Source organism: Equus quagga, chromosome 7 (genome assembly GCF_021613505.1).
Source record: "Equus quagga isolate Etosha38 chromosome 7, UCLA_HA_Equagga_1.0, whole genome shotgun sequence".
NCBI lineage: Eukaryota > Metazoa > Chordata > Mammalia > Perissodactyla > Equidae > Equus > Equus quagga.
Genome location: NC_060273.1, coordinates 79,124,481 through 79,150,554, shown reverse-complemented (window position 1 = coordinate 79,150,554; position 26,074 = coordinate 79,124,481). Strand labels below are relative to the sequence as shown.

General features: G+C 44.8%; 2 protein-coding genes across 8 annotated transcripts in view; one reads left to right on the top strand and one right to left on the bottom strand.

Moving 5' to 3' along the window:
* Positions 1 to 12,477, top strand: part of PAIP2 (poly(A) binding protein interacting protein 2) — a 20,255-nt gene extending 7,778 nt beyond the window's left edge. For 2 of the 3 annotated variants that reach the window (XM_046666799.1, XM_046666801.1), the window contains exons 2-4: positions 7,109 to 7,272; positions 8,713 to 8,892; positions 11,460 to 12,477. In XM_046666799.1, coding sequence (XP_046522755.1) covers positions 7,135 to 7,272; positions 8,713 to 8,892; positions 11,460 to 11,516 — 375 coding nt within the window. In that variant the 5' untranslated portion in view covers positions 7,109 to 7,134 and the 3' untranslated portion in view covers positions 11,517 to 12,477. Of the gene's footprint in view, positions 1 to 3,602; positions 3,670 to 7,108; positions 7,273 to 8,712; positions 8,893 to 11,459 lie in introns of all 3 variants that reach the window. The other variant, XM_046666800.1, reaches the window with a different exon arrangement.
* On the bottom strand, positions 8,899 to 26,074 carry SLC23A1 (solute carrier family 23 member 1). Of its 5 annotated transcripts, none has more exons than XM_046666796.1 (16): positions 26,007 to 26,074; positions 23,482 to 23,543; positions 22,713 to 22,847; positions 22,090 to 22,247; positions 21,261 to 21,349; positions 21,038 to 21,105; positions 20,686 to 20,867; positions 20,433 to 20,553; positions 20,002 to 20,158; positions 19,540 to 19,687; positions 18,883 to 18,988; positions 18,519 to 18,648; positions 18,278 to 18,421; positions 17,701 to 17,796; positions 14,581 to 14,847; positions 8,899 to 10,963 (listed from the first exon to the last, which is right to left on the bottom strand). In XM_046666796.1, the coding sequence occupies exons 1-15, from the start codon at positions 26,026 to 26,028 to the stop codon at positions 14,600 to 14,602; spliced, it is 1,866 nt and encodes a 621-aa protein (XP_046522752.1). In that variant the 5' UTR covers positions 26,029 to 26,074; the 3' UTR covers positions 8,899 to 10,963; positions 14,581 to 14,599. The 5 variants fall into 5 exon arrangements, with proteins under 5 accessions (XP_046522752.1, XP_046522749.1, XP_046522753.1 ...); XM_046666793.1 differs by lacking the exon at positions 26,007 to 26,074 and adding an exon at positions 24,658 to 24,789; XM_046666794.1 differs by lacking the exons at positions 8,899 to 10,963; positions 26,007 to 26,074 and adding exons at positions 12,591 to 14,384; positions 24,658 to 24,789.

The following is a 26,074-nucleotide window of genomic DNA, read 5'->3' as shown; positions in this document are numbered from 1 at the left end:
GGTTATCTTTCATTGTGTACTGTTCATTGCCCTTGAAAAATTTTTCATGGAGGTCCCCAAGGCCTAGAATAAAGATGAGCTTCCCCCAAGAAGTTTTACATTTGCTTTTACCAGGCACTTGGGAACACTACCAATTCAGGACCGCTTCATACTCAGTTAATGTCTTTGGGTGTTGTGGACCTCCCAGGTGATGAGAATTTATTCCTCCTACCCACAGGAGGACATAGTCATAGTGTCTGTGTTCCCTCCCACCTTTTCCTCTTGATTTGTTTGGTGGGGAGTGGGGTTACTTTTGGTTTACCCTCACCCTAAATGTATAGCCCTTTAGGGTCCCAGCTTAGAGTGGGGAGGATCTCCTATTCATTTTCCCACCTTGACTTCTGTGCCTCTTGCCCCATGAAGCATCCAAGGATTCAACCCAAAGAAGCCTAATGGGCAAAAGCCCTCAGCACAAAGGCAGCTTCAGTGTTTAGGAGTTCCTCGTTTCTCTCTGAATTCCAACTTTACTTTCTTGTCAATACTTTAGTGCTTTTATGGATTTCTCTAAAGATATGTCATCCAACACTTAGTTTTCAGTGGTAGGACTGGTCCAAATAATCTAGCCCACCATTACTGGTAAAAAGAAGTCCAGATTAATTTATGTTTTAAGTAATTAAAACAATTTTGAGTAAATAGATGTACCATCTTCCTGGCCTTCTAGAAGGCTTAATATAAAAATGTCGATCCTGATCAAATTTCAAAATTTAATAAAATTCCAGTCAGACTATTATGAACAAAATGATTCTGAAGTTCATATGAAGAATAGGTGTGCAAGATTTACCCCCTAAAGAAAGAGAGGGAAGGGAGTTATGTTACTAGACATTAAAATTTACTGAAAGGCTCCTGTGATCAAAACAGTAAGATATTGTACTGAAATATTTGAGGATGAAAAGTTGTGATGTCTCCGTAATGTCTGCACTTATCAGATGGTTAAGCAAAGAAAATTATATAGAGAAAACAACTGTGGCAAAATGTTAACAGTTGATCAATCTAGATGAAAGGTAAGAGTGTTCATTGTACTATTACAGCTTTTCTGTAGGTTTACAATTCTTCAAAATAAAAAGTTGAAAAAATGGTATACAATACGCAATTACAGAACAAAGAATCCAGAAAGACAGTATAAGTGGAATTTATGATGAACATGGAATAAAATTTCATTAAATAATGATGGGTGATATATTCATATGGAAAAATACAACTCCACATCATACTCAGAGAATTACACGAATTAAAGCCTTAAATGTAAAAGAAGTGAAACTATAAAAATATTGAGAGAAAATATAAGAAACAATAACCTTAAGGTAGGAAAAGACTTCCTAATTCCTAAGCAAGATAAGCACATCCCAGAAGCTGTAAAGGAAAACAATGAGATTGCATTTTTAGCCCAGCTGATTGCAAAAATAAAATATATTGGGTATATCCAGGACTATTGAGGATACAGAGAAATGGGAGCACTCAATGTATTGTAGAAATGTACGTTATCACAACATTTTTGACAGTCTGTCTTGAAGTTAGAAATGCACATGGCCTTTGACCTAGTTATTCCCACTTACGAGAGTATATCCTACAAAAAACACAAATAGAAAAGGATAGATGTATAAGGGTGATCAAAGCAGTATTGTTAGTAATGCAAAAACTGGGAACGTAAGTGCGCATCTGAGGGGAGTGGCTGAATAATTGGTGCTGCATCCATTAAAAAGTGAAGTATACCTGTACATGTTGACTAGTAAAGAAATTTCATGTAATATGTTTAGCATGAGTCTATTAAAATATATAAATCCTTTATGTTTGTTTTTGTATGCAAAGAAAAATGAAAGAATACATACTAAGCTAGTAACATTGATTATTTCTGGGTAGGATTGGAGATGGAGAGGAAAAAGTTACATGTACTTTACACCTGTTTTGTACATCTAAGTTGTATTTTCTTTTTTTTTAAAGTAGTGTGTACTTTTACATACATTTCTTTAACTTTAATGCTTCCTTTTCCAACAAAATATCCTATGTACAAAGACCTGCTATCCAAAATTTTTCAAATGATTACTGAAAACACTGTGAGGTGATACATTACTGTTTTATTTTGTCATTTTCATTTAGAGAAATCTAATTACTTTTATTCTAACGACTGCTAATATATTAAACCACTTGTTCTGAGTATTATGATGATATTTTAAAAATCCTTTGCATGAGATTGAGGCTGAAAAATTATAATCTTTAAATTATATTTTCTGATAATTTTAGGATTTTAAAGTATAATAAACATGGTTTGAAGCAAATAGTGAACATTAAAAAATTGAGGGTAAATTATTGCCTTTTTCAGTTCATTTTCTGCCACTTTTAAAGTGGGTCAGCTTGAATCCTGAGCAAAGATAAGATAGCAACAGAATGGTATGGTTTAATTCCCAGATTGTTTTTTTTGTGCCCTCAAACATCACTCAAGCTAATTAGGTGCTTTTGTTGTATTTCCAGCGTTTCCTCTTAAGTTTTTGTTTTTAGTCTAGAGAAAAGCTTTTTCCCCAGCCAAAGGAGACTAACATATATGGATTTGAACTCATTGATTCTTGGAGTCTTTAAGCTGCTTGTTTCTGGCTGCCTCCAAATGGGATGGTAATACACCCCAGCTGTACACCTTTTACTATATACTTTTTAGTTTATTTTCCTAGTGGTTACCCTGGGGAATACAGCTAACATCTTAGTTTGTGACAATCAAGTTTGAACTAATACCTTGAACTAATTCAAGGGTATACGGAAACTTAGTTCCTCTGTAGCTCTTTCCTTCCTCGTGTTATTATCACAAAATACATCTTTATACGTTGTGTGCCCATTAACGTAGACTTAATATTATTATTTTATGCATTTGTCTTTTAAATCGTATAGAGAAAAAGAGGAGTTAAAAGCCAAAAATACATTATTACTGACTTTTGTATTTACTTGTGTAGTTACCTTTACCAGTGTTCTTTATTTCTTTGGATGGGTTCAGGTTAACGTCTAGTGTTCTTTTGTTTCAGCCTGAAGGACTCACTTCAGCCTGAAGACTTTCACATGTCTACTGGTGATGAACTCTCACTTTTTCTTTATCTGGGGATGCCTTAATTTTTCCTTCGTTTTTGAAAGATGATTTTGCTGGATATAGAATTCTTGGTTCAAAGTTGTTTTCTTTCAACGCTTTGAACATGTTGCCCTGCTGCCTTCTGGCCTCTGTGGTTTCTGATGTGACATCTGCTGTTAATCTTATTGACAATTCCTTATATGTGACAAGTCATTTCTCATAGTTTTAAAGCTATTCTTAGTATTTGTCCTTGAATAATTTGATTAAAGTGTGTTTATACATGGATCGCTTTGAGTTTATCCTACTTGAAGTTTGTTGAGCTTCTTGGATGTGTAGACTAACAAAAATTTCACCAAGTTTGAGGAATTTGGAACCATTGCTTCTTCAGATATTTTTTGTGACCCCTTCTCCTCTTCTGGGATTCCCATTATACATATGTTGGTACATTTGCTGGTGTCCCACTGGTCTCTGAGGTTCTGTTCATTTTTCTTGATTATTTTCTCTTTCTGCTCCTCAGAGTGAATAATCTCAATTGTTTTACCTTCAAGTTTGCTGATTCTTTATTCTCCCTTCTCAAATCTGCTGTAAGTGCTCTAGTAAATTTTTCATTTCAGTTTTTGTACTTTCCAACTCCAGAATTTGTTTGATTTCTTTTTATAATTTCTCTCTATTGATAATCTCTATTTGATGAGACATCATTCTTATGATTGCCTTTAGTTCTTTGTACATGGTTTCCTTTAGCTCTTTGAATGTATTTTAAATGCTCAATTTAAAGTCTTTCTGTAGTAAGTCCAATGTCTGGGTTTCCTCAGGACAGTTTCTATTAATTTCTTTTTTTCCTGTGTATACCCTATACCTTATTCTTTGCATGCCTTGTAATTTTAGTCGAAAACTGGACATGTTGAAGATTATACTGTGGCAACTCTGGAAGTCAGATTCTCCTCTCTCCCAGGGTTGTTCTGCTTGTTGTAGTTGTTTGTTCATTAACTTTTCTAAACTAATTTTGTAAAATTTTGTATTTGTGTGTGTGTGCTATTGAAGTCTCTATTCCATTAGCTTAGTGGTCAGCTAATTTTTAAAAGAGATTTTCTTCAATACTTGTAAGCAAAAAACAAAACTCTCCCAGTCTTTGCAGATGGGCTCTTGTGTATTTTGAGGCACACCTTCAATACTCAGGCAGTTTACAACTCCATCTTAGCCTTCATTTTATGTGCAGAGCCTGAAGGTCAGCCAGAGGTGAGAGTGTAAGGCCTTCTCAGGTCTTCCCTGATCTGGGAAGGCCATGCCCATGGCCTTCCAGGTTCCCCAGAATATGCAGGAGCTTTTCAAAGCCCTTACTCCCAAAGCATCTCCTTCACCAGCCTTTCCTCCCAGGTTTTTTTTGCTTTGGCTTATTTGCCCCAGCTGTTGTTTCTTGCCCTAAGCCACATTGGCTGCTGCATTTGCGTTTAACTGTTTTCAACAGATGCCAATCAGATACTTTAAAAAAGTAAATTTTTTGGTATTTGAACTGTATAGTCAGTTTTCAAAAATAGCAAAACAAAGGATGCACTTTGGTCCAAGAAGGGTCAAGAACAGGTCATAGAAGAAAATTAAAAATCTTATACATTACCTTATAACACCTTGCATCAATAATTGTAGGTCTGTGAGCGTTCTGAAAGTACGTGATCCTTACTCCTCTGGCTTTCACTTGGTTGGCTGTAGCTAGAATTCTGGTCAGCAGTTGTTCCTTCCCTCAGCTATTAAGGTATAAGATTAATGCCCAGGCTCCAGTTCATTTTTATTGGTTTTAATTACGATTTGTTTGTGAAATATTGCTTGACAAAGTAATTTCATATACTGTCCTTCATAGACTCTTTCACTGGGATCTATACCAAAGCCACACGTTGTTTGATGAGGTGATAATGGGCAAAAAGCTGACCTAGGGCCTTGTCAAATGCAGGGATTGGGCCCTTTTTGCTAAGCACTGTTTAGATTTTGTTACTGGTTGGCATCAAACAAGGAGGAAGGGAATCCCTTGAGATTCCCAGACTATAAAAGTTGCTGAGGCAGATTTTTCATTGTTTATACAAGCTTATGCTCGTAAAATGTGTGGGAAACACTTTTTTCTTAAAAAAGGAAAAAAAAGTTTGCGTTTGTATATAGATATACTTTTGTCACCTGAAGCATATTTAAAAACAAGTTAGAAGTATTTCTAGATGGACATGTCTCACACATACAGTTACTACTAAGCGATTCAATTCCATTTGAATATTGAATATCCTATACTCTGTGCTAAACTTTTTTTTTTGCTGTTTTTAACTAAAGATAAGTTACTTGTTAATATTGTAGTCTTCTGAAAGGTAGGATTTAATGGGTACAAGTTGGGGTGGGCTACATGTTGGGAAAATAATAATAAAAAGCTGTTAAAAATTGGTATCTTTGAACATAGTTTAATGATCAGTTCATTCACTGAGTAAATGAAGTTCCTCCCAGTTGCAAAACAGAATTGACCCATGCTATTCATAATATTTGAGGCTAATCTAAAATGTAATTCATTTAAAGATAAGCATATAAATGTTTGGTCGCCTGTCATAAAAGAATGAGTAATTTTCTTTAGAGGAATTGATCGTTAGTGAAAACTTGTTATCAAAATAAAGGGTTTTATTTCATCCAAGATTAATGATAAATAAAAGTATCCAAGATATCCATTGCCTGTTTTCTGTCTTGTCTGCTTTCACAGTGCCTCAATTTCTAACCCAAATTATGTTTTCGTTCTACCCACACCCTGGCACATAAATCTCAGGCTGTCTCTGCCTCTTTTTCATATACATACAACGATAATTAGGGCAGAAGTTCTCAGTAACTTTTAGTTGAAACTAACAACTAAAAATGTCACCACTGTGATGCTATTGTCATTAGTATTCAGTATTTGAGAAAATACATATGTGTGTTGGAATAGGACCCCCTACCACAACTTAGAGAGTAAATTTGTATTATATGAACAGCTCTGAATTTTTATTATGCTTATGTCTTCTTAAGGATAAGTCCATCAAAGGAATTTAAAGGTCCAGGCAACACAGAGCAAATTTTCCCCTGAACCTTAACCCAAGGAAAAAAACTCTCTCTAATAGGAGGTTTTAGTTTTAGTGTTTTATTTGATTATGATAACTTTGGAGTAACAAGGCCTGAAGAGGTTTTGTTTTTTGTTTTTTGTTTTTTTAAACTCTGTCCTCAGGTATGCCGTTTCCTTCCTTTGGCGCAAATCACACTACTGTTTGAATTTATGTACAAGTGACTCTTTTATGTAAACCCATTTTTAGCAATTTTAGACTTAATAAATTGGTAGAATATTGTAGAATCTGAAACTATGCTTTTAGCCTGCAGTATGTCAATTAGGTTAGATCATGTTATCATTTATTGAGCAGAGTGTAAGAAACCAGACCTACTGTATTAGATACTACGTTTATTCACATAATAGGTGCCTGAAACTCATTGTACAGTGGGGAAATCCAGGCATGGAGGAACTTGACACAGACCTAGAGATAAAGCAAATCGAGAATGGACTATAAAGTCGAGAGATTCAGAGCTATAACCTGGGACTGAGGAACTAAGAGATTATTAGAAGTTTGTTAGTTTTCACTTTTGGTCTCTGGGCTTTTTAATATCAGTTTTAAAAAGTAGAATTTGCTTTTCATTGTCACTTGGTGACTTAATTCTTCCAGATCATGCTTGTTTTATAAAGCAAGAGATAACCAATACGAAAAATTTGGCTGGTTTAGGGATTCCATTTAAGGAATTGGTTACCTTCATCAACTGTTATCAGAAAACTTTACATGAATCTAGGCTGTTCTCAGCTGTTTCTTAAACATTAAAATTATTTGGGGAAAAAAATGAAGCTTTCCAATTGTTCAGTTTATCATGTGCATTAATATATTGTGTGCATCTAACACCTAACCATGATGCCTGGTAATAATAGATGCTCACTAAAACTGTGAAAGGATTATTAACTGACTAAATTAACTGTGTTGTTTTTCTTTTAAGGTTAAAAACGACAACTAACGTCAACCATGAAAGATCCAAGTCGCAGCAGTACTAGCCCAAGCATCATCAATGAAGATGTGATAATTAACGGTCATTCTCATGAAGATGACAATCCATTTGCAGAGTACATGTGGATGGAAAATGAAGAGGAATTCAACAGACAAGTTAGTTTTGTGTAAAACATGCTCTTTTTCGTAGCCCATGACAGTCATCAAATAATATAATTGTACTTGTCCCTGAAGCCAGGCAGCCCTCGTGGTCTAGTGGTTAAGATTCGGTGCCCTTACCACCATGGCCGGGGTTTGTTTCCCCATCAGGGAACCACACCACTTGTCTGCTGGTTGTCGTACTGTGGCAGCTGTGTGTTGCTGTGATGCTGAAAGCTATGCCACCTGTATTTCAAATACCAGCAGGGTCAACCATGGTGGACAGGTTTCAGTGGAGCATCCATGCTAAGACAGACTAGGAAGAAGGACCTGGTCACCCACTTCCAAAAACATTGGCCATGAATAGCAGCGGAACATTGTCTAATACAGCGCCAGAAGGTGAGAGGATGGCGCAAAAAAAAAAAAAAGATCAGGCAGGGTTCAGCTCTGCTGTACACAGGGTTGCCAGGAATTGGAATCACCTTGACTCAAGGGCACTAACAACAAAAAACTTGTCCCTGAAATGTTTTTTATCTGGTGCCTTACATATGAAATATATGGACTTATGTGCCACCACTCCTGTTTTATTTGGATGGTGATTACTATCAGGTTTAACTGCTGATTAAAACAACTCAGGGAGCTTTTTTCAAGGTCCCACCCCACCCCAGAGATTTCTGATTCAGGAGGACTAGGGTGGAGCCTGGGAAACTTGTTTTTTAAAAGCTTCCAGATGGTTTCAGTGAGCAGTTCATTTTGCAAACCACTGCCTTACACCAATCAGTTCTGTTTCAGTGAAAGTGAAGAGAATTCAGGAATCACGAGCAGACAGGCACAGGTACTAGGGTGCAGAATTGTGCTGTTCTCATTTGATCTAAAAGTTCTCAATATGATCAGCCTGAAAATCTGACACCACTGTTCTCTTTAGAGAACTCTCATACATTGATAAATGTTATCTTTTATTTCCATATTTCTGGCACCTATTCCCATCTTTCATCTAGTTCCTTCCCGATCGTCACTTTGGTATCAGTAGTCAGCTTGATTTTGCCATATCCAATGATGGATGTTCAAGAGAATCAATTGGGGATTTAAAAAAAGGTTTTTTTACCCATGCCCTGACCCTACCCTCTAAAGGTTTTTCGTTGGTCATTGTTAGGTGAGTTTAGGGTTTGTATAAAGTATCACAGGTAATTCTGATGTGCATTCCTCAATGAGAGCACTCCTTTATTTGTTACTTCTTCCCTGACACCCTCAATGGAAAAAAATATTCTGCTAAGACAAGTTAAAGATGTAGCAAAACCCTAAACAGGTCTTATAGTAAACATTTTTATTTCCTTAGTACAGAAGCAGAGGAGGAAGTACGACATTGTGTTTTTAAATGGTTTGGTTCAAGGTATTTTAAGCTGTTCCTAGTGATGTCTTACCAAGTGTGCTATAAATTATCCTTTATTATAAATCCAGATAGAAGAGGAGTTATGGGAAGAAGAATTTATTGAACGCTGTTTCCAAGAAATGCTGGAAGAGGAAGAAGAACATGAATGGTTTATTCCAGCTCGAGATCTCCCACAAACTATGGACCAAATCCAAGACCAATTTAATGACCTTGTTATCAGTGATGGCTCTTCTCTGGAAGATCTTGTGGTAAAAAGTTATTTTTCATCTTTTTAAAACCTAGCTCATCTTTCCCATAAGTGGAAAAGCCAGCAACCATCTGTTTAAGAAGAGTTCCACATCTCTTCCCCTTCAGAAATTATACTGCTTCTTACTATGGAAGCAGAGGCCTCCCAGTCTCACTTGTGACATGGAGTGACTTCCGGCAACACTCTGGAGCTAGTCTGAGACCACCAACAGACTTCTTGCCACTGCTTTTGGTTTTGATAACTATGTTGCCCTAGGATACTTAAATATCTTAAAGCATTAATCCAAAAGGAGTACACAGTGTGTCCACGTGACTGACCTATACAAAAGTATCTTGATAGGTTTTGCTCTTTAATTTTGTCTTAAACTTTTTGTGAAATTTGCAAATTTTTGTCTGAAAGGTAAAATTTTGGAGATTTTTTTCCTGACCTAGGAATTTTCATTGAGTTACCCTAACTTCATTGAGAACTGCGATTTAATAAGGACTTTTACAAGCTCTTGGCAGAAAAGGAACACAAACCTATTTGCATTTTTAGTCCTTCTCAGTGTCTCATTGCTAGTGTCTCATTTGTAGTAAAAAGTTTTTTCGGAACTTGTGGTAACTAAATGTTAGTACTAGAGTAGAACCTGAGGAGTCCTTCACTAAAATTAAGATAAAGTCAGAATGTTAACCTTTCTGTCCATACTGACAGTCTCTAGTTGCTTCTACAAGATAGTTCTCTGCAATTTACCCACTACACTCTGAAGTATTTCTTGCAGTTGTCTTCTGTTCATTGTGTAGTGATTTCCTAACCTGGCTATACATCATAATTACTTTGAAGCATTAAAAACAAAAATAAGTTCTTCACCTATATCCGAGACCTGCAGAATCAATCGCCTAGGCATGTTAACTTTTAAAAAACACTCTAGAGGATTTATTATTCAGCCGGTGTGCGCTGTCAGGCATTTGGAAACCATTCTTTTAAAGGGCTGCATAGAGAACGCTGAATTTTACATTGTGGTATAGCCTTTGTTGCTGTAAATGACAGTAACCCAGTTGAGCAGATGTGTAATCTGAATAGTCTGTTGGGATATGCTTGCTTATGGCTACATTAATCACTCCACAAATGATCCTGGTTTCCCTGATGAGTAAAGCCCTTTGCAGGGCATAATGTGTAACTTTAATCTGGACCCCGAGGGCCGGCCAGGTGGGGCAGTGGTTAAGTTCGCACATTCCACTTCGGCGGCCCGGTGTTCTCCGGTTTGGATCCTGGGTGCGGACATGGCACCACTTGTCAAGCCATTCTGTGGTAGGCATCCCACAGGTAAAGTAGAGGAAGATGGGCATGGATGTTAGCTCAGGGCCAGTCTTCCTCAGCAAAAAGAGGATTGGTGGCAGATGTTAGCTCAGGGCTAGTCTTCCTCAAAAATAAGAATCTGGACCCAGTATAATTCCATTGTATAGAAACTGGTTTGTTCAACTCAGTCTGTTTGAGATTACTTGAATTCCTTCTCTTTCTTTTGTAGCTGCCAAAAGATTGCACATTCAGGAACAGTGCATTTTTATTTAAACCTGACACTTTTAAAGTTTAGATATATTTCCCTTGAGAGAGGGGAGAATATGTCCTGTCCAAGGAAATGATTGTGTATAAATTATGAAGCTAAAATTAAATTATTGCTCCAACATGTTTAATATGCTTTGGTCTTGAAGTATGTGACATAGAAGGGTCAGATTCAATCTGAAAGCCTGCCAGCATGCCTACATTTCAGGCCCTGGAGTCTGTCCTGGTTTCTTTTCATTTTTACAAAGTTGCATTCCAGGATGTGGTAGAGGAAAATTTCTAGCTATTCACTATTGCTGACACGTCTGCTTAGGAAAGTAAAGATTTAGAGACAGAGAATAATGGTGGCACAAGTCTTTGAGGGTCTTAGAGATTTTGGCCCATTCTTCCCTTTTTTTGAAAAACTGATGCAAAAACGTAGTCCCAGAGAGAGTGACTTATCCAGGCTTACATAGGAAGTTAGGGGCTGGGTTTCCGACTTAGGTCTTCTGACTCCCCATGTAGTTTTCTTTTCCTGTTATATACCATGCTTCCTGTAGGAATTAGAATACAGAAACTGTCGAAGGACAACTCCATATTTTCAATGAGTATCATAAAGTAAAATTAATTCGTAAATAGTTCCCCAGTCACTTTAATCATTTCCACACTTGTTTAAAATTTTTGCATAGTATGAAACTGTTTAAAGAAAGTCAAATATCATAATTAAATGAACAGAATCCTCTGTTCTGTGATACTCCTTTAGTTTATGTGAAGTTAGTGGATTTCTAGTTACACTTAAGCAAATTTAATTTCAATTTCTACTTTCTCTTAAGAAAGTTGATAAAATTTGACACATATATATAGCTTACATCTGGTTCCTCCTCTCCCTGCCATATATTTTTTGGGTTAAGTTTAACCTTACAATCTGAGTTCCTGTGTTTGTCTTATATTTTTTGGAAGATGTTTTTGCATGTGGATCTGAGTTGAATGCTTCTGAGTATCTGAAGCCATCTGTTAATGAACTTGCTTTTTTATGTGCTTATTTTCCAGGTCAAGAGCAATCTGAACCCAAATGCAAAGGAGTTTGTTCCTGGGGTGAAGTACTAAAATATTTGAGTAGACAGGGCCCTCTTTTGGTGGATGTAGCACAATTTCCACACTGTGAAGGCAGTATTAGAAGACTTAATTGTAAAAGCTCTCTCTTGTCACTGTGTTACACTTATGCATTGCCAAAGTTTTGTTAGTCTTGCATGCTTAATAAAAGTGCTGAGACTGTTATTAAGTAAAAAGCTGTCAAACATTTACTGAAAATAGAATTGGCCCCATGACTTGATGTGAAGACAGCGAGGAAAGAAGCACCAGTCAAGTTGTGATAAAGCACCACATTAAATGACCTCTAAATCTTAGTGAATTGTCTTTTTTAGACTAAACTGGTCCCTTATGGTTAACTAACACTTGTTAATGTCTAAACTTTTTTTAAATGAGTAAATTAAGTTTTAGTTGCTAAGCGGACTTCTCAGTTAAGACTTAAATTTGCATTTGTCCCATCAAAAAGAATCTCCTTTTTCTGAAGAAGGCTTGTTAGTTAATTTGAAATAATTCATTACAGACAAGTATGTCTTTGGTTACTGAGGTTACAAGGTAGTGATCAGATGAGAACTAGTTCTGGCTTTTATGGTATGTTATCATGTAAGAAATCTGAATTCTCCTAATGTTACATCTGAGGAAGTATGTGATTTGTGAATTGCATCTTCTTCGAAGGAGTCACTATTGTAGCTATGCCTGAGTGAAGTCTAACATTTGACCAACCCATAATCCAGTTGAACAAAGAAATTGTGACATATGATTTGAGTGGTGCTTTTCCTTGCTTTGTTAACCATCACTACAATAGTCTACAGCACAACTTTTCTTTTAACAAAGCTAGAACAGTTTTGGCTTCTTAAACTTCATATTTGGGTAGGTTAAGCTGCCATACGTGTTCAGTGTGAATAGTGTTTAAGTTGAAAATATTGTAAAAAAATTATATTTTTTCAAAAATATTTAAAAAAATAAATAATAGTAGAACTGAGCTGATGGTTGTGTTTATTGGTGCTGGATTACAGACTCTCCAGTGGGGATACTCACTTTAGTATGGGCTCAGTACCTTACTACAACCCTGCTGGCAAGATATGCTGAGAGGGCAGGCTTTATTAGATTCCATGGTGTCAAGTATGTTATGCAAGTATCTGTCCAAAATACACTAGTAAAATAAACCCCAAAGCCCCTTCCATAACCCACCTTGAGTGCCTCTGGCTGCATTGTCAGGGCAGTTGTGGATATCCATGTTAAGAAACTTTTTCTCTGACCAATATAATGATAACCTTACTCTAGTATAACCTCCATTGGCTTCTGCCATTAACAAGCCATTGCTGGTCTTAATTGGGCTGGTTTGCTGTTTTGATTCACCTTGACCTCTTTTCCCTCTCACAAACTTATTTATAATGTGTTTGTGACTAGTCTTTATTTGGTATAGGCTGTCAACCAACTAGCCAGTTCCTGGTTCCACATACAGTTCTGCCTCATGGCCCTCACTTAGTTGTTGATAATGTCTTCTGTACTTTTCTTGAGCTTGTTAGTCTCAAGAAGATTAAGAAAGCCATGTAGTCAGTTCTGGCTGACATTGTCCCTAGGTCCTTTGATGTAAGCACCTGTGTCCCAGTGTTTTTTAAAAGCCACCTTAACAAACTAATAAACAGGTAGATTTATTAAGAAACTCTGAGGCTGAGATGACCCTGCTTGGCTCTCTTTCTTTTTGGAGCTGTGATATAACCAGTTCCCTCTGTTCTCTAACAACTCAGTACCACAAGTGGCACAGCAGACTGCCACATATCTGAAGCTCACAGATCCTTTCTCTCTGAGCTCACACAGGGGCAAATGAATGAGTTCATTTCCACATACTGTCAAATTATCAGTGCAGTATAATCGGAGATTATAAACTTGAATTAGGCATTGTAACCTAATGATTAAGAGCAAGACTAGCCAGACTTCTGGATGTGGATCCAGTCATCGTGGGCAAGTCACTTAACCTTTCTGTGCCTTAGTTTCCACCTCTTTAAAATGGTAATATTAACAGTATCCATCTCAGGATTGTGTAATTAGTTCATATACATCAAGCACTTAAGACAGTCCCTGGCACATAGGAAGTTCTAAGTGACTGTTGTTATTACTATTAAGGAGTCATCTAGGCTGAGTTCTCATTTTGTTGGAAATTGTCTGTCTGAGGGAACATGCACCCACATTAAAACTACGTTGGTGTTTAACTAGAGAGCCAGGCATCTGCCTTACAAGTAGAGATGGAAAGGTGCAGAGCATCAGCTACTCTTTTTGAAGCCCTTGGGATGGATAGATGACCCTATCAGGACCTATATGGCATAGTTTTAGGGTAACTGAAGTTGTTCTATTTTCATGGGAATTTTATTTTATTACCACTATTGAAACAAGGCAGCTTACATGAGGAGATTTTTCCTGTTCTTGTGTCAATATTTGTCAACCTTTTCCATGTCATAAAGTGATATTTGTTTAGTATACTTGAGTGCAAGGATGGGGCTGCCTGTGGCTAGAGTTTATGGCTCATGAGCTCCAGCTGACCCAGTTTCTGCTCAGATACCCAGAAGGCTGAAGCGATCAATATTTCAGCACACTTGGAACCTCTTAATGGCCCGCACCAGTTGGGAAGTTCCACTCTCACTAAAATGGCTAAGGAATTCCACCTGAAATCCATATATTGACTTTTCACCCAGTCTACCTTCCCTTTAGGACAGTCAAATAGGTCACAAAAGTGGAAACTGAGTAGTTTAGTTTTTCTTTGGTAAAAGCATAAAGATGATGGGGCTGGCCCGGTGGCGCAGCAGTTAAGTTCGCACATTCCGCTTCGGCTGCCCAGGGTTCGCTGATTCGGATCCCGGGTGCGGACATAGCACCTCTTGGCAAGCCATGCTGTGGCAGGCGTCCCACATATAAAATAGAGGAAGGTGGGCACGGATGTTAGCTCAGGGCCAGTCTTCCTCAGCAAAAAGAGGAGGATTGGCAGCAGATGTTAGCTCAGGGCTAATCTTCCTCAAAACAAAAAGCATAAAGATGTTGTGATTTTTCAACCCCCCCACAAAAGTCATAGACTAAACACACATCCTACCTTTCCTAGGAGTAATTTTTCAGACCTTGGTGCACACAGACCCAGTTTCTGTATTTTCTGGAGTGTCTTCTGGAACTGGAAGCTGGCCTTTTGACCTTGAAGAAAATCCTTTGAAGACTGGGCAGATAGGAATGTATTTCAGAAAGGCAATCCTTTTTACCATGCTCATTCCAAAGGGGAAGTCATAGCTCTTGAGGCTGGTAGATGTTTCACTGTTCGCATGGGCCCCAGCTTTCCACTGTATCAGACCTCGTTCCTCTGGGCTCCCTGGAAAAGGGTGGTAGGGTCACTTACCAGGGCTGGCAACCCTCTACTACCTCCCCATAAGCTAGCCCTGAGGCAAACTTCTGGAATCAAGTGTCTTGATTCTGAAATATCTTCTGGTCTAAAAAGCTGTTGAATCCATGATTTCTCAGCTCGTAAACTGGCCTGAGATCTAGGGAACCTTAAAGGATACTGGTTATAATTAGCATTTATTGCATATCTACAGTGTGCCAGGCTCTGTGCTAAGTGCTTTAATTTCATTTTCTCCTTCACAACACCTGTGAGAGGTCTATAGGCACTATTCTATAAAATTTTATGATGAAACAGAAATTTTGAGTAATTAACCTACATCTTGAGTGTGGAGCTAATGTGTGCTGGGCCCATGGGGACCAAATAGTGCCCAGACTTTGCTGTGGGGGCAGAGAAGTATATTTAGAAACACTATATTAATATTCAATATTATGATTCCAAGTTTGGAAAATAAACTCATTTTTATAATACCTGAGGAATTCAAACTAAGAAAATCTTTGGTGGTGGTAGTGATAGACACGAGATTTATTTTTACAACTAGGGAAATTCTCCCTTAGGAGGTTGGGGAGGGGGGCATGAGATCTCTGAGGTTTTCACAAGAGGGTTGGGGTTGACGAAGACTGACATACCGTAAATCTAGTAGAAAGAGTGAGATTTCCACGTGTTGGCAGCCCAGGCTGACAACCCCATGAGTAATGCAAACAAAATGTATCCCAAAATCTCAAGAGTAGAGGGCCCTGAGAGAGGGCTGGGGTCCTCAGGGAAGACTACCTGGAGGAGGCACTATCTGAGCTGGGCGGGCTGCACAAAGAGCACAGGTGAGCAGAGGAGGGGGAAGAGCTGTAGGTGTGGCACAGGACTGTGGTGTCTGATCACCCTGCCCCCCTCACACAACAGCCAGCCCAGAGCTCCCTCGCCTACCCTCCACATCCCTACCTGCAGACCCTCTCTGGTGCTTCTCCAAGTCCCTTCCATTCTCCTAGGCCCCATCTAGTCTCATCCAGGAAGCCCCCTAGGTGACTCCAGCCCGGGCTAATTGACCTTATTGCTCTAAATTGCTTTAAACCCTGTTTTACTTCCTATCTCCTGCTAGGAGCTCCTCAAAACAAACTGTAACTTAGACTCTTTTTTGCACATCCCCTTCAGTGTCTATCCCAAGGCCAAGCTGGTAAGCCCCACCAGAAATTGCTGAACTAAATTGCCTGCCCCTCTAAAGTTGGGCTGTGGATGGACAGAGAGAAAGAGGCAGTGCAAAGTGGCTCATCAGCAAAGTGTGCCTATCACAGAGAAGCGAGCTATGTGATTCCATGGTTAAGGACAGGGTTCTGAACCAGCCAGACCTGCATTTGAACCCAGGTTGTATGACCTTAAGCAAGTGATTTAACCACTCTGAGCTTCAGGTTCGCCATTGGTACACATTGAAGGACCATTGAATATTACGTAGCGTAACACGTACAATGATCCCTGGCAGCGTTGGTTACTAATGAGCCGTTGTTCTGGTTGAAGGATGGGGATGTGAGGAACTCAGGCAGTCTGAGGCTGTTGTTAACATCTGAGTAGCTTAATCCAGCTACCAGAATCACACGCTCCTCAGTGTACAGCTGCCCACCTAGATGCCCTCCTTCTCCCTGGATTCCCTAGGCATTGAGGCTGCCACTTCCCTGTCTCAGGTCCACAGGATGGGCTGCTCCAGCCCCCAGTCCAGCTTCCTCTAAATGGGGAGGGGTGGGTACCATGATCAGGTACCACCCATCCATCCAAGGGGTAGCTGATACCAAGAGCTCCCTCATCTGATGCTGTCTAAAATTCTTAAAAGTGCCAGGGATCCCTAGCCCTTCCCTGCCCAAACTCCATCCCACCAGCTGTGCACAGCCAGCTTCTGACTGCTGTGCTCAGAATAGACACTTGTATCCTTGGAGAGAGGGAAGCAAGTGCGGCCTGCTGCTATGTTCAGGCTGGTAAGTGGTGGGGGATGGAGGGCCATCATCCTGCTACTCCCATCCCTCATATCCCTGGATTAATGCAGTCTTTAACCCCTTGTCTCTACGGAGATTTCCCTGATCTTCCAGTTGCCCTAAAACCCTCCAGCAGAGGCAGTGTGGTACAGTTGTTGGGACATAGGCCATGGACTGACTGCATCAGATGGACTTTGTTAAAATCCCAGATTTTCAACGTGTCACTTAACCTCTCCAATTCTGTTTCCTCAGATAAAATGGTGTTGATGGTCTCTGCCCCACAGGATAGTTTTTGAGGATGAAATGAGACACTTAGCTCCATGCCTCACCCACAGATGTTTGGTAAATGTTAACTAGTTAGAGAAACCAGTGACATTTAGATTTTATATATTTACTGGGCACATAAACATGGGCCAGGAGGGTTCTCAGGGACCCCACAAAATATCCTCCATGATCCCTGCAAAAAGCCCTGATACTATTCTAGTAGCCATCATGACAGGTTGCTGGCATATTTGGAGTGGCTGTTGCCAACATACTGATGCTACATTTGTGTCTGTCCTACTCTAAGAAAGCAAAGGCACCCCTCAACCTGGTGGCTGTCAAGAAATGGAGAGGAAACAACTCACAAGGCCCTGAAATAACTCTCCTAGCCCCACCCTCTTCAAGACCTATGAGGCATGTCTGTGCCTCAGTCTAGCCAGTGGTCTCTCCCTCCAGCCAGTAGGCACTCCACCAGCCCAGCTGTTCCTGCGTCTCCCTGCAGGACCTGCATTGCATTGGACCTGGCCACAGCCCCAGCTAAGAGGACATCTGTTGGAGTGCATATGAATCCAGCCTAGTTCTGTGTTCCCCTCCCAGGGCTGACCCATACCTGGCACTGTGTTGTCCAGTATGAAAGCGAGGCACCCACCCACAAACATCTCCGTGGTCAGCAGCACAGTCAGAATCTGGTCCACTTCAGAAATGCCTGTGGAATAGGCCGAGGGCCAATGGGTATCATGGCTCCATGGAGAGAACAGAGCTCAGGAACTTTCCCCACTTGTGCAGCCTGCTGACATCCTTGAGCAGGTGTGGAGATGGGACAGTACAAAACTCTGACTTTCAAGCCTCTCTGCACATCCTCTTCCATCCTTGGATTCAAATCCCAGTTTTGCCTTTTGCTACTTCTTGTCTTGGGACAAATCATTTAACCTCTCTGAGCCTCACTTTCCTCATCTGTAACATGGAGATAATATCTGTCTCGTGGAGCTGTTGCGAAAATTAAATGAGCACCTGTCCATAGAAAGTGTCTTAGTAAAGGACAGCTGTTAATTATCCTCTCAGTTGCTAATTAACATCCAGAGGTTGTGCAGGGTTTGTGGCTCTAGCTGTGTGGAGCCTTTGAGAGAAAGGGTTGTGCTCAGAGTCGGGCCTGTCACACCTCCCGCACCCCTAGGGAGTGGAGGCACCTGTGTTGATGGCGCCGGGGTTGGAAGTCAGGTAATTGGGCAGCGTGAGCCCGAAGAACATGGAAAATCCGAGCACGAAGAGGTTGCGGGAGGAGTTCATGTCCACGAACTGCAGGTTGGACAGCCCCACAGCGGTAATCATGCCTGAGGGCGCAGAGAGGTCAGCCCTGGGAGGGGAACACAGAGAGGCTCCACCACTCCGCCACCGCGCTGCGTCCCCGGACACGCGCGGGGCACTCACCGAAAAGGGTGCAGAACATCCCCCCCAGGATGGGGTCCGGGAGCGAGGCGAACAGAGCTGTGAACTTGCCAATGGTGCCCAGGACCAGCATGATACCCGCACCGTACTGCACCACGCGCCGGCTGCCTACCTGCCAGCGAGCCAGGGGGCGGGGCTAGACCCAGGGGGCGAGGCTGGGGCGGGGTTAGTCCCGGGGGCGGGGCCTGTTATAGGAGGGAGGCACAAATGGGCCAGGGCTTGACGCAGGGCGGGGCCTCTCAAAGACAGGGTGGGGCTAGACCAAAGCGGAGACCCCGCTTGGGGCGGGGCCTGCGGCACACGGAATGGGGGTGGGGCTTCGTGCTGCTCTGGCTTGTGGTGGCACCTTGGTAATCCCCAGGACGCCAATGTTGGGGCTGGATGAGGTGGACCCATTGCCAGTGCCCAACAGCCCTGCGATAATGCAGCAGATGCCCTCGGTGAAGATCCCTCTGTAAGGAAAGGGAGTGGGGGGCTTAGTCCAGCCTCTGCCCTGGCTTATGTTCTCCCATCACCCCATCATCCTGACTGGGCTGCTTGCCTTCTCTGGGTCTGTGCTAGCTGCAACTACCTGTCCGTAGTAATTCCCACTCCAGGCCAGAAGTAGGTCTGGGAGCCAGGAGCCTAGGTTCGAGCGCTAGTCCAGTGCCCTGGCACTTACTCCCTTAGGCGATTCTGGGCTTCAGTTTCCTCATCTGTAAAATGGGGATAATAAGGGTACCCGTCTTACAGAGTCGTCAGCAGACTGCGTAAGAGAATGCACATCCATGGCTAGGCACATGGACCATCGTTAATGACTGTAGTTTCCTTCGGACTTCATTATCTCCTCAGCTACTCGAAACACTCTGATGAGAGCATCCCCATTTCATAAGTAAGGAGAACAAGGTCTGGAGAGTTAGTGACTTGCCCAAGTCCACACCTCTGGGACTCAACTCTGTTTCTACCTTTGCTTCCTGTGTAGCCCCTGAGGGGATCAGATATTGGGGAGGGCAGGTAGGCATACCTGTTGATAGCATGTACTGGAGGGGGTGGCGCACCAGCCAGACGGGCACAAGCATAGTAATCTCCGATGGACTCAATGATGCCTGCTAGTGTGGCACTAAACATTCCCAGGACAGCAGCTGCAGTCACTGTGGGCAGGCCCCACTGACCTGGGTCATGAGGAGACAGGAGGTTGGATGCAGTGCTTCTAGGTGGGTCAGGGAGTGGACTAGGCAGGACTTGGGCAGGGGGCAGAGGAAGGGATGTCAAGCTGGGGTGGGAGCTGTACAAATAAGCTAGGGGAGCTTATTTGGGATCACTCAGAGCCATGAAGCTAGAGTGAGACTTTGAGCAAAACACCACTCTGCCTGGCACACTATATATGTGCAGCTGATGCTAGTTATGTCATCAGCTGAACTGGGGTCACTAGTGGCCTCACAGATGGTCTTAGTTGGAGGCAGAGGGCCAAGGTGGGGTCACTCACAGGGGTAGGGGATGCGGATCCAGGGCGCAATAGACATGATGTCCCCTCGGGCGTCCGTTCGTGCCTGGAAGCCATAGGCTGTGGAGTCTGCGGGCAGCACATCTGTCAGGGTCATGATGTAGCAGAGCAGCCACACAGTCATGATGGCCAGCACAATCTGAAATGGGGTGGGGTGAGGGGTGCACTGAGCTGCCTTGGAGAGCTCAGTCCAGGCTAACCAGCCCCTACCTCCACCCTAGCTCCAGCCCTAGCAGTTGCCCCAGCCCTAGCTCAGACTCTACCCCAACACCTGCTCCAGCCCCGGGCTGGGACCTCATCTCTGCTCTGCCTCTAGCTCCCCCTCTGTCCCAGCCCTTGCCCCCGACTTTAGCCCTGGACACAGGTCCAGGCCCTGCCCTAGTCCCAGACCCAGCTGCCTGTCAGCTCCTTACGGGAAACATCTTGAAGATCTGGATGCGGAAGACAGTGAGTCCCTTTCCCCAGCAGTAGACAGGCAGCAGGAAGGTGAGGTTGCGCAGGTACTGGGAGAAGAGGATGATCAGGAGAATGGAGCTGGGGGCAGAGGCACAAGGAAGAGATGGCTGGCAGGCCGGGCTAGGGGCAGGAGCCAGGACTAAGGGGGTGAGACATCAAGTGGGTGAGGAGGCTGGGACTGGGCTAGGATCAATCCTGGTGCCTGCTCACCAAGCTGAGATACCCCAGTGGGAGCCTGCTCGGTCTCCAGCATCTTGGAAGACGGAAAGGCCAATGAGGGAGACAGTGGGGGTGACTGTGAGAGGCCCAATGTAACTGAGCAGGGCCCCAGGAAGCCCCATCAGCCCGATCACCACCTCCACAATGCTGGACACTATGATTGCACCCTGGACCTGGAAGCACAAAGATCAGCTATAAGTCACTATGTAGAGGCCATGACCTCCACATAAAAAAAAAAAAGCTTCAGACCACCTCCTCGCATCCCCCAACTCATCAGTAGCTCTCTTTCCCATCTAGCCCCCTCCTCAGGTCTAAGTCTCTTCTGCCCCACATGCAAACGCACCTCTCGCATCCGTGGGTGCCAGATATGAGAGGTGTTCAGGGGCAGACTCCAGTTACCGTAGATCTCCTCTAGGGGCAGAGAGAGAGGGACACACACACACACATGGACAGGGAACAGAGAAGAGAGGGAGGGAATGCACACCGGTGTCTGGACTCGGGACAATCACCCAGACCTCCAAGCTCCTGGGCCTCCCCTTTCCAGCAGACCCCAGAAGTGTGCCCACCTTCCGGCGGGCATTTCCATCTCTCCAGGGCCAGGATGGCTTTGGCTGGGACCAGAAATGCAAAGGCGCTGGCCTGGAACAGCGGCAGTCTGGAAAGACAGGCACAGAGGAATGGGGGGGGGGGGGGGGGGGGGGGGGCAGAGACACAAAGACAGGGAGACCCAGAGTGAGGGGCACAGAGGGAGGGATAGAAAGAATCACACACAGGGACAGAGCCACAGAGGGACAGAGCAGGGGCAGAGCAGAGGGAAGTCACTAAGGCCCCAGGCAGGACTCTAACATTTTCGGGGCCCAAGGAAGAAAACAAATGGAGCCCTTGGCCCACAACCTACCCCCTTTTCCTGCTCAACACCAGCTCCTACACTGTGAGGGGCCACATGCACAAAAGTAGACAGCTCAGTTCTTGTATCGAGGCTCCACTCACAACCTTCCTCCATCCTCCCACCACACTAACAGCCATCTTTTGGCCACCCAGGTCCAGGGCTGTGCAGACAGGAGCAGGACGCTCCCAGGAGGATGGGCCATTGAAGAGCCCCACACAGGCCCTGGAAGCAAGGAAGCAGGTGGTCCTGATTACCCAGCTTGGGGCTTGATGGGAGAGCCCAGCTAGGACACATTCCCTTAAACCCACAGACTCTTCGTCCTTGAGGATTGCCAAGGGCCCAGGGTAGGACCCCAGCTGCCTGGCTCTAAGGCTGGCCTGGGATTGGAGGCAGATTCACAGCTTTTTTGTCCCATAAGAGTCCTCTGAGAGAGACCACCTGCTCCTGTTGTGTGGATTACTGTGTGTGTTGGGGGGTGGGGGTGGGGGCAGCGTGGGGCAGCTCACCGGATGCCCAGTGTGGTCTGGATGAGGGTGGTGATGCCCACACAGGTGAAGATGGTGCCGATGAGCTGGCTGACCACATGCTGGTCACGGCCCACACACATTGCCTCAGCCAAGAGGAAGGGCACAGCGATGGTGCCACTGAAGCAAGTCAGGTAATGCTAGGGGCAGGGGGGAGAGTGCATGAGGCAGGGCGCAAGGAGCTCACAGGGAAATAGGGGCACCCTAACAGTTCTCATGTCTGTCTCAGTGGGCCTGAACCCATGCCTCCCTTGGCAATGTGCCCACCCAGGACTGACCCTCCCACAAGGGATTCCCAGAGAGCTACTGCTCACCTCTCTGGGGGTTACTAATCTGACCCCAAGTTATTCCTATGGCTTCTGTGGAGTGGGCCCTCTTCCCTGTCACTGACACTCAGCCTGCCTGGCAGGTGACGCATGCTCCCAGGGGTTAATCCTCTCTCAGGCACCATCGAGCCTTTTCCCCACCCCTGCTTGGTGACAGTCATTGTTGCTGACCTTAGTTTTCTCTTTCTGTTACCCCAGATAACCTTGTTGTCCAGAAAGGGGGCCGGGATCCTGGGGAACATGCAGAGTTGGGGTGGGAGACCCTGCAGGGAAACCCACCTGGAAGCCCAGCAGGATGCACAGGTACCAGGGCGGCACGTCCTCAATCTTGTACAACATGTCAAACTTGGACTCTGTGGGCAGGAACAGTGGAGGGTCCCCGATAGAGGTCCCGGCTGAGCCCAGGGACTCATGCTGGAGGCAGCAGAGAGAAGTAACTCAGGGTGGGGACTGGCAAAGTCCATTCTGCCCTATAATCAATCAGGTTGCCTGAGTGGCCTGTAAGAATGAGGTCCAAGCCTGGACCAAGCCCCACCCTCCCTCATGGTTCACCCACCCACCAATCCTTGGCCTGGCTATACCCGGTTCCCACCTCACATTGCCTTGTATAGGGCTGAGTCCACTGTGATGGCTCCTGGAGCCCTCGAAACCCAGGGATTCTAGCCAAGAGAATGGGCCCCTAAATCAGGAGGTCTGAGGGGCACCAGGAGAGGGGATCAAGAGGCTTCGAGACAATGGACAGGCCCTCTTGAGCCTACTCTGGTCCCACCTCTACCCCTAGGAGGGCCTTGGGGTATCACTGAGGGGAGGATAGGTTGGGCCCCTGCTGGCCCTCAACCTGGAGTCATACAGTCACAAAGCTGAAGGCTTCTTCACCCCTACTACCATCCCCACCCCAACCCCCAATTGCCACAGTCAGCCGGGGACACTCACTCTTGATCAAGTTCATCAGAACCTTTGTCTCTGCCCTCCCAGGGAGAAGGCTGGCGGAGGCCCTCCAGCTCCCACCCTGCCCTGCACCCACCAACTCCCACTCATCCCCCAGCACCTGTGTCCGGCCCTCGGGGTCCTCTTGGGCTCTCATCTTTGGGGCACAAGTGTGTGCAGTTCCTGAAGAGAAGAAGGGATGGCTTTATGAAGGCCACGGAGGACTTTACTCCACATATCAGACATTGTTCAAAGTAAATCTGTAACCAGATCCCCAGCTCTGATTACGAAAGGAGGATCCGGGCGGAGGTCATTATTAACTCTGGCCATAGTGGTAAAGGCTGCCCAAGCCTCCACACAGTTATCTCCTGAGTCCCTTCCCTGTCGCCACCTGAGCCTGGGCACGAGACCTGTTCTTGTTTTCCAAGAGGGCCAAGTGGACAGTGAGGAGTGGACAGTCTTGGCAGTTTACCAAACCCTGGGTGACGTGAGAGGAAAGGAAGCGGAAATGGGCACTTACTCCATCACACTCTGCATGAAGCCCTTTCCCGCTTATTAATAACGAGTTAATCATTATCATCATCATAACCACTCTCGTTATTGAGGAATGACTACGAATGACTACGTGCCAAGCAACATCTATGTCTTGTCGTGTTTAACCCCAGACTTTGGGTGGTATTTACAGCTGAGGAAACAGATTTAGGAGATATGATCTGACCAAGGCTACATAGGTAGCAAGATTTTAGAAGACCATTCCTAAAATTTAGGTTGGCCTGAGCTCCGACTGTAAATCACACATTAAATGTGTTAAGGGACTGCCCTCCCCTCCACCACTGCTCACCCCTCAAGGTCCCTGAGGCACACAACAGATGGACCTCTAGAGAAGGAGCTGCTGAGGCTGGTCTGGCCTTGCTTGGCCCCTATGTCCCCTCCCCGCCAGGACCGGCTACATAATTTGTGGGACCTGGTGCAAAATGGAAATGCGGGGCCCCTATTCCAAAAGCGTTAAAAACTGTTAAGACAGCAACAGCAGAGCATTAAACAGAATGTGGGGCCTTTCTAAGCACTGGGCCCTGTGTGACTGCATGTCACACAGCCCCTGAAGCCAGCCCTGGGCCCAGCCTGTCTCCTTCTGGGAGGCCTGGTCCAGCCAGGCCATGGGGCCTGGAGCTGGCTGAGGGGACTTGGGAAGGGCCCCAGGCACTGAGGCTACTCAACTCGTGGAGGCTGGGCTTAAGGTCCCTGGTTCTGCTTCCTGCTTGCTGCCCCAGCCCCGGCTCCCATAGGGCCCACTTACTTCTGGGTTGCTGTACCCATGGCCAGGCCCTGTCCTCAGGGCCCAAGGGCAACACTGCTCTCCAGCTGGGCAGCAGCTTCATGCCACAGCCCTGAATCTGTCGGCCTGTCCAGCCTTCCGCCTGTTCCTCTGTCCGCCTGTCCTCCCCTCTCCCTTCTTGGCTCCAGCTCCTGGATTCCCAAAGTCGTCTGACCAGTTTGAAGCCTCTAAGCTGTTCCTTAGCACTTTCCTCCCCACCTTTTCCTCCCCACCACTCTCCAGGGGGCTATGGAGACAGGGCCCCACCTCTTCCAGCAGCACAGTCCAGTAGACACTCAATTCAACCCAAACCACATACACCCCCATAGAGAGACAAGGCTGGGAAGTTGCCCATGGTCTCAGATATAGTTGCACAAATGGACCCACAATACCCGGGTTCTGATTGAGAGTCTCTCCAAATCACTCCACATAAACCCAGGGCCACACAGGGCCACATCACAGGTTCCAGCTCCACGCTGGACACTACTGATGGCTCCGCCAGTTCCTGGGCCCTGGCTCTCCTCCTGGTGCCTAGGGGTTCTCTCCTGGGCAGAATGCCAGGGAGGAGGGGCCTCGGGCAGATCAGGAACAAATGACAGACGATGGAATGTAGGGGGCTGGGCTGCAGTGCCGCTCAGAGAAGCTGCAGTGGTCAGGGCCTGCCTGGGGTACCCCCATTCCTATAGCAACGACTTTCCCCCAACCCAAAATCTGAATCTCCTCCTAGCCCTGCCGCTGCTCAGCCTGAGACTTGGCCTGAGCCTCTGTGCTGTCTAAGCCTGGGTTTCTGTGTCTGTCAACTGGGGATTAGAGCGTCTGTTCTGTCCACCTCCCACGGCTTCAGCAGATCAGAGACACACTCACAAAGGAAACTGCGAGTTGTAGCGCCATGTGACCCTAGGCTCCCAGGCCCAGGTGGGACCCAGGTGGGGCCCTTTTTTCTGTTGCTATGGAAAGGGCCCTAGGTCAGAATAATTTCTGGGGAGAGCAGGACTTAGAGCCAAGATGCTGAATCCAGCCCGTTCTGGGAACCCTGCCCTGTCCTGTCCTGTCCTAGGCAGGCATCTAGGCTCCAACCATGCCAGCTGAGGACAGAGGCAGAGTTTAGGAAGTGAGCAGCCGCTGGGCATAGGCCCAGTGAGACGAGTCTTCTGGGAGGGACACAGCATGGAGCGGTTGCAGTAGGTGTGTCCACAGGGTGGTCTGCCTGTGGAGTTTTTCTTGGTTTTTCTTTTCTCTCCTGATGGATCTGGGGTTTCACTGTTCATATAACTGGTTCTCTATGCCTTTGACAGCACACTCAAATTCCAACCATGACAGATCTCACTTACCCCTGGGAAAGTGTGGGGACATGTATTTGCCCTCTCTAGGAGCGACATCAGCAGAAACACCAATGTCT

Bases quoted from the DNA above. Each gene is read 5' to 3' on its own strand.
- SLC23A1 (XM_046666793.1), bottom strand. From the start codon at position 24,739: ATGAAGCTGCTGCCCAGCTGGAGAGCAGTGTTGCCCTTGGGCCCTGAG. The intron at 22,848-23,481 runs GTGCTGGGGGAT...TGCTGCCTCCAG, and splicing joins ACCCCGAGGGCCGGACACAG to CATGAGTCCCTGGGCTCAGC. The intron at 18,989-19,539 runs GTATGCCTACCT...CTTTCCTTACAG, and splicing joins CCAGTACATGCTATCAACAG to AGGGATCTTCACCGAGGGCA.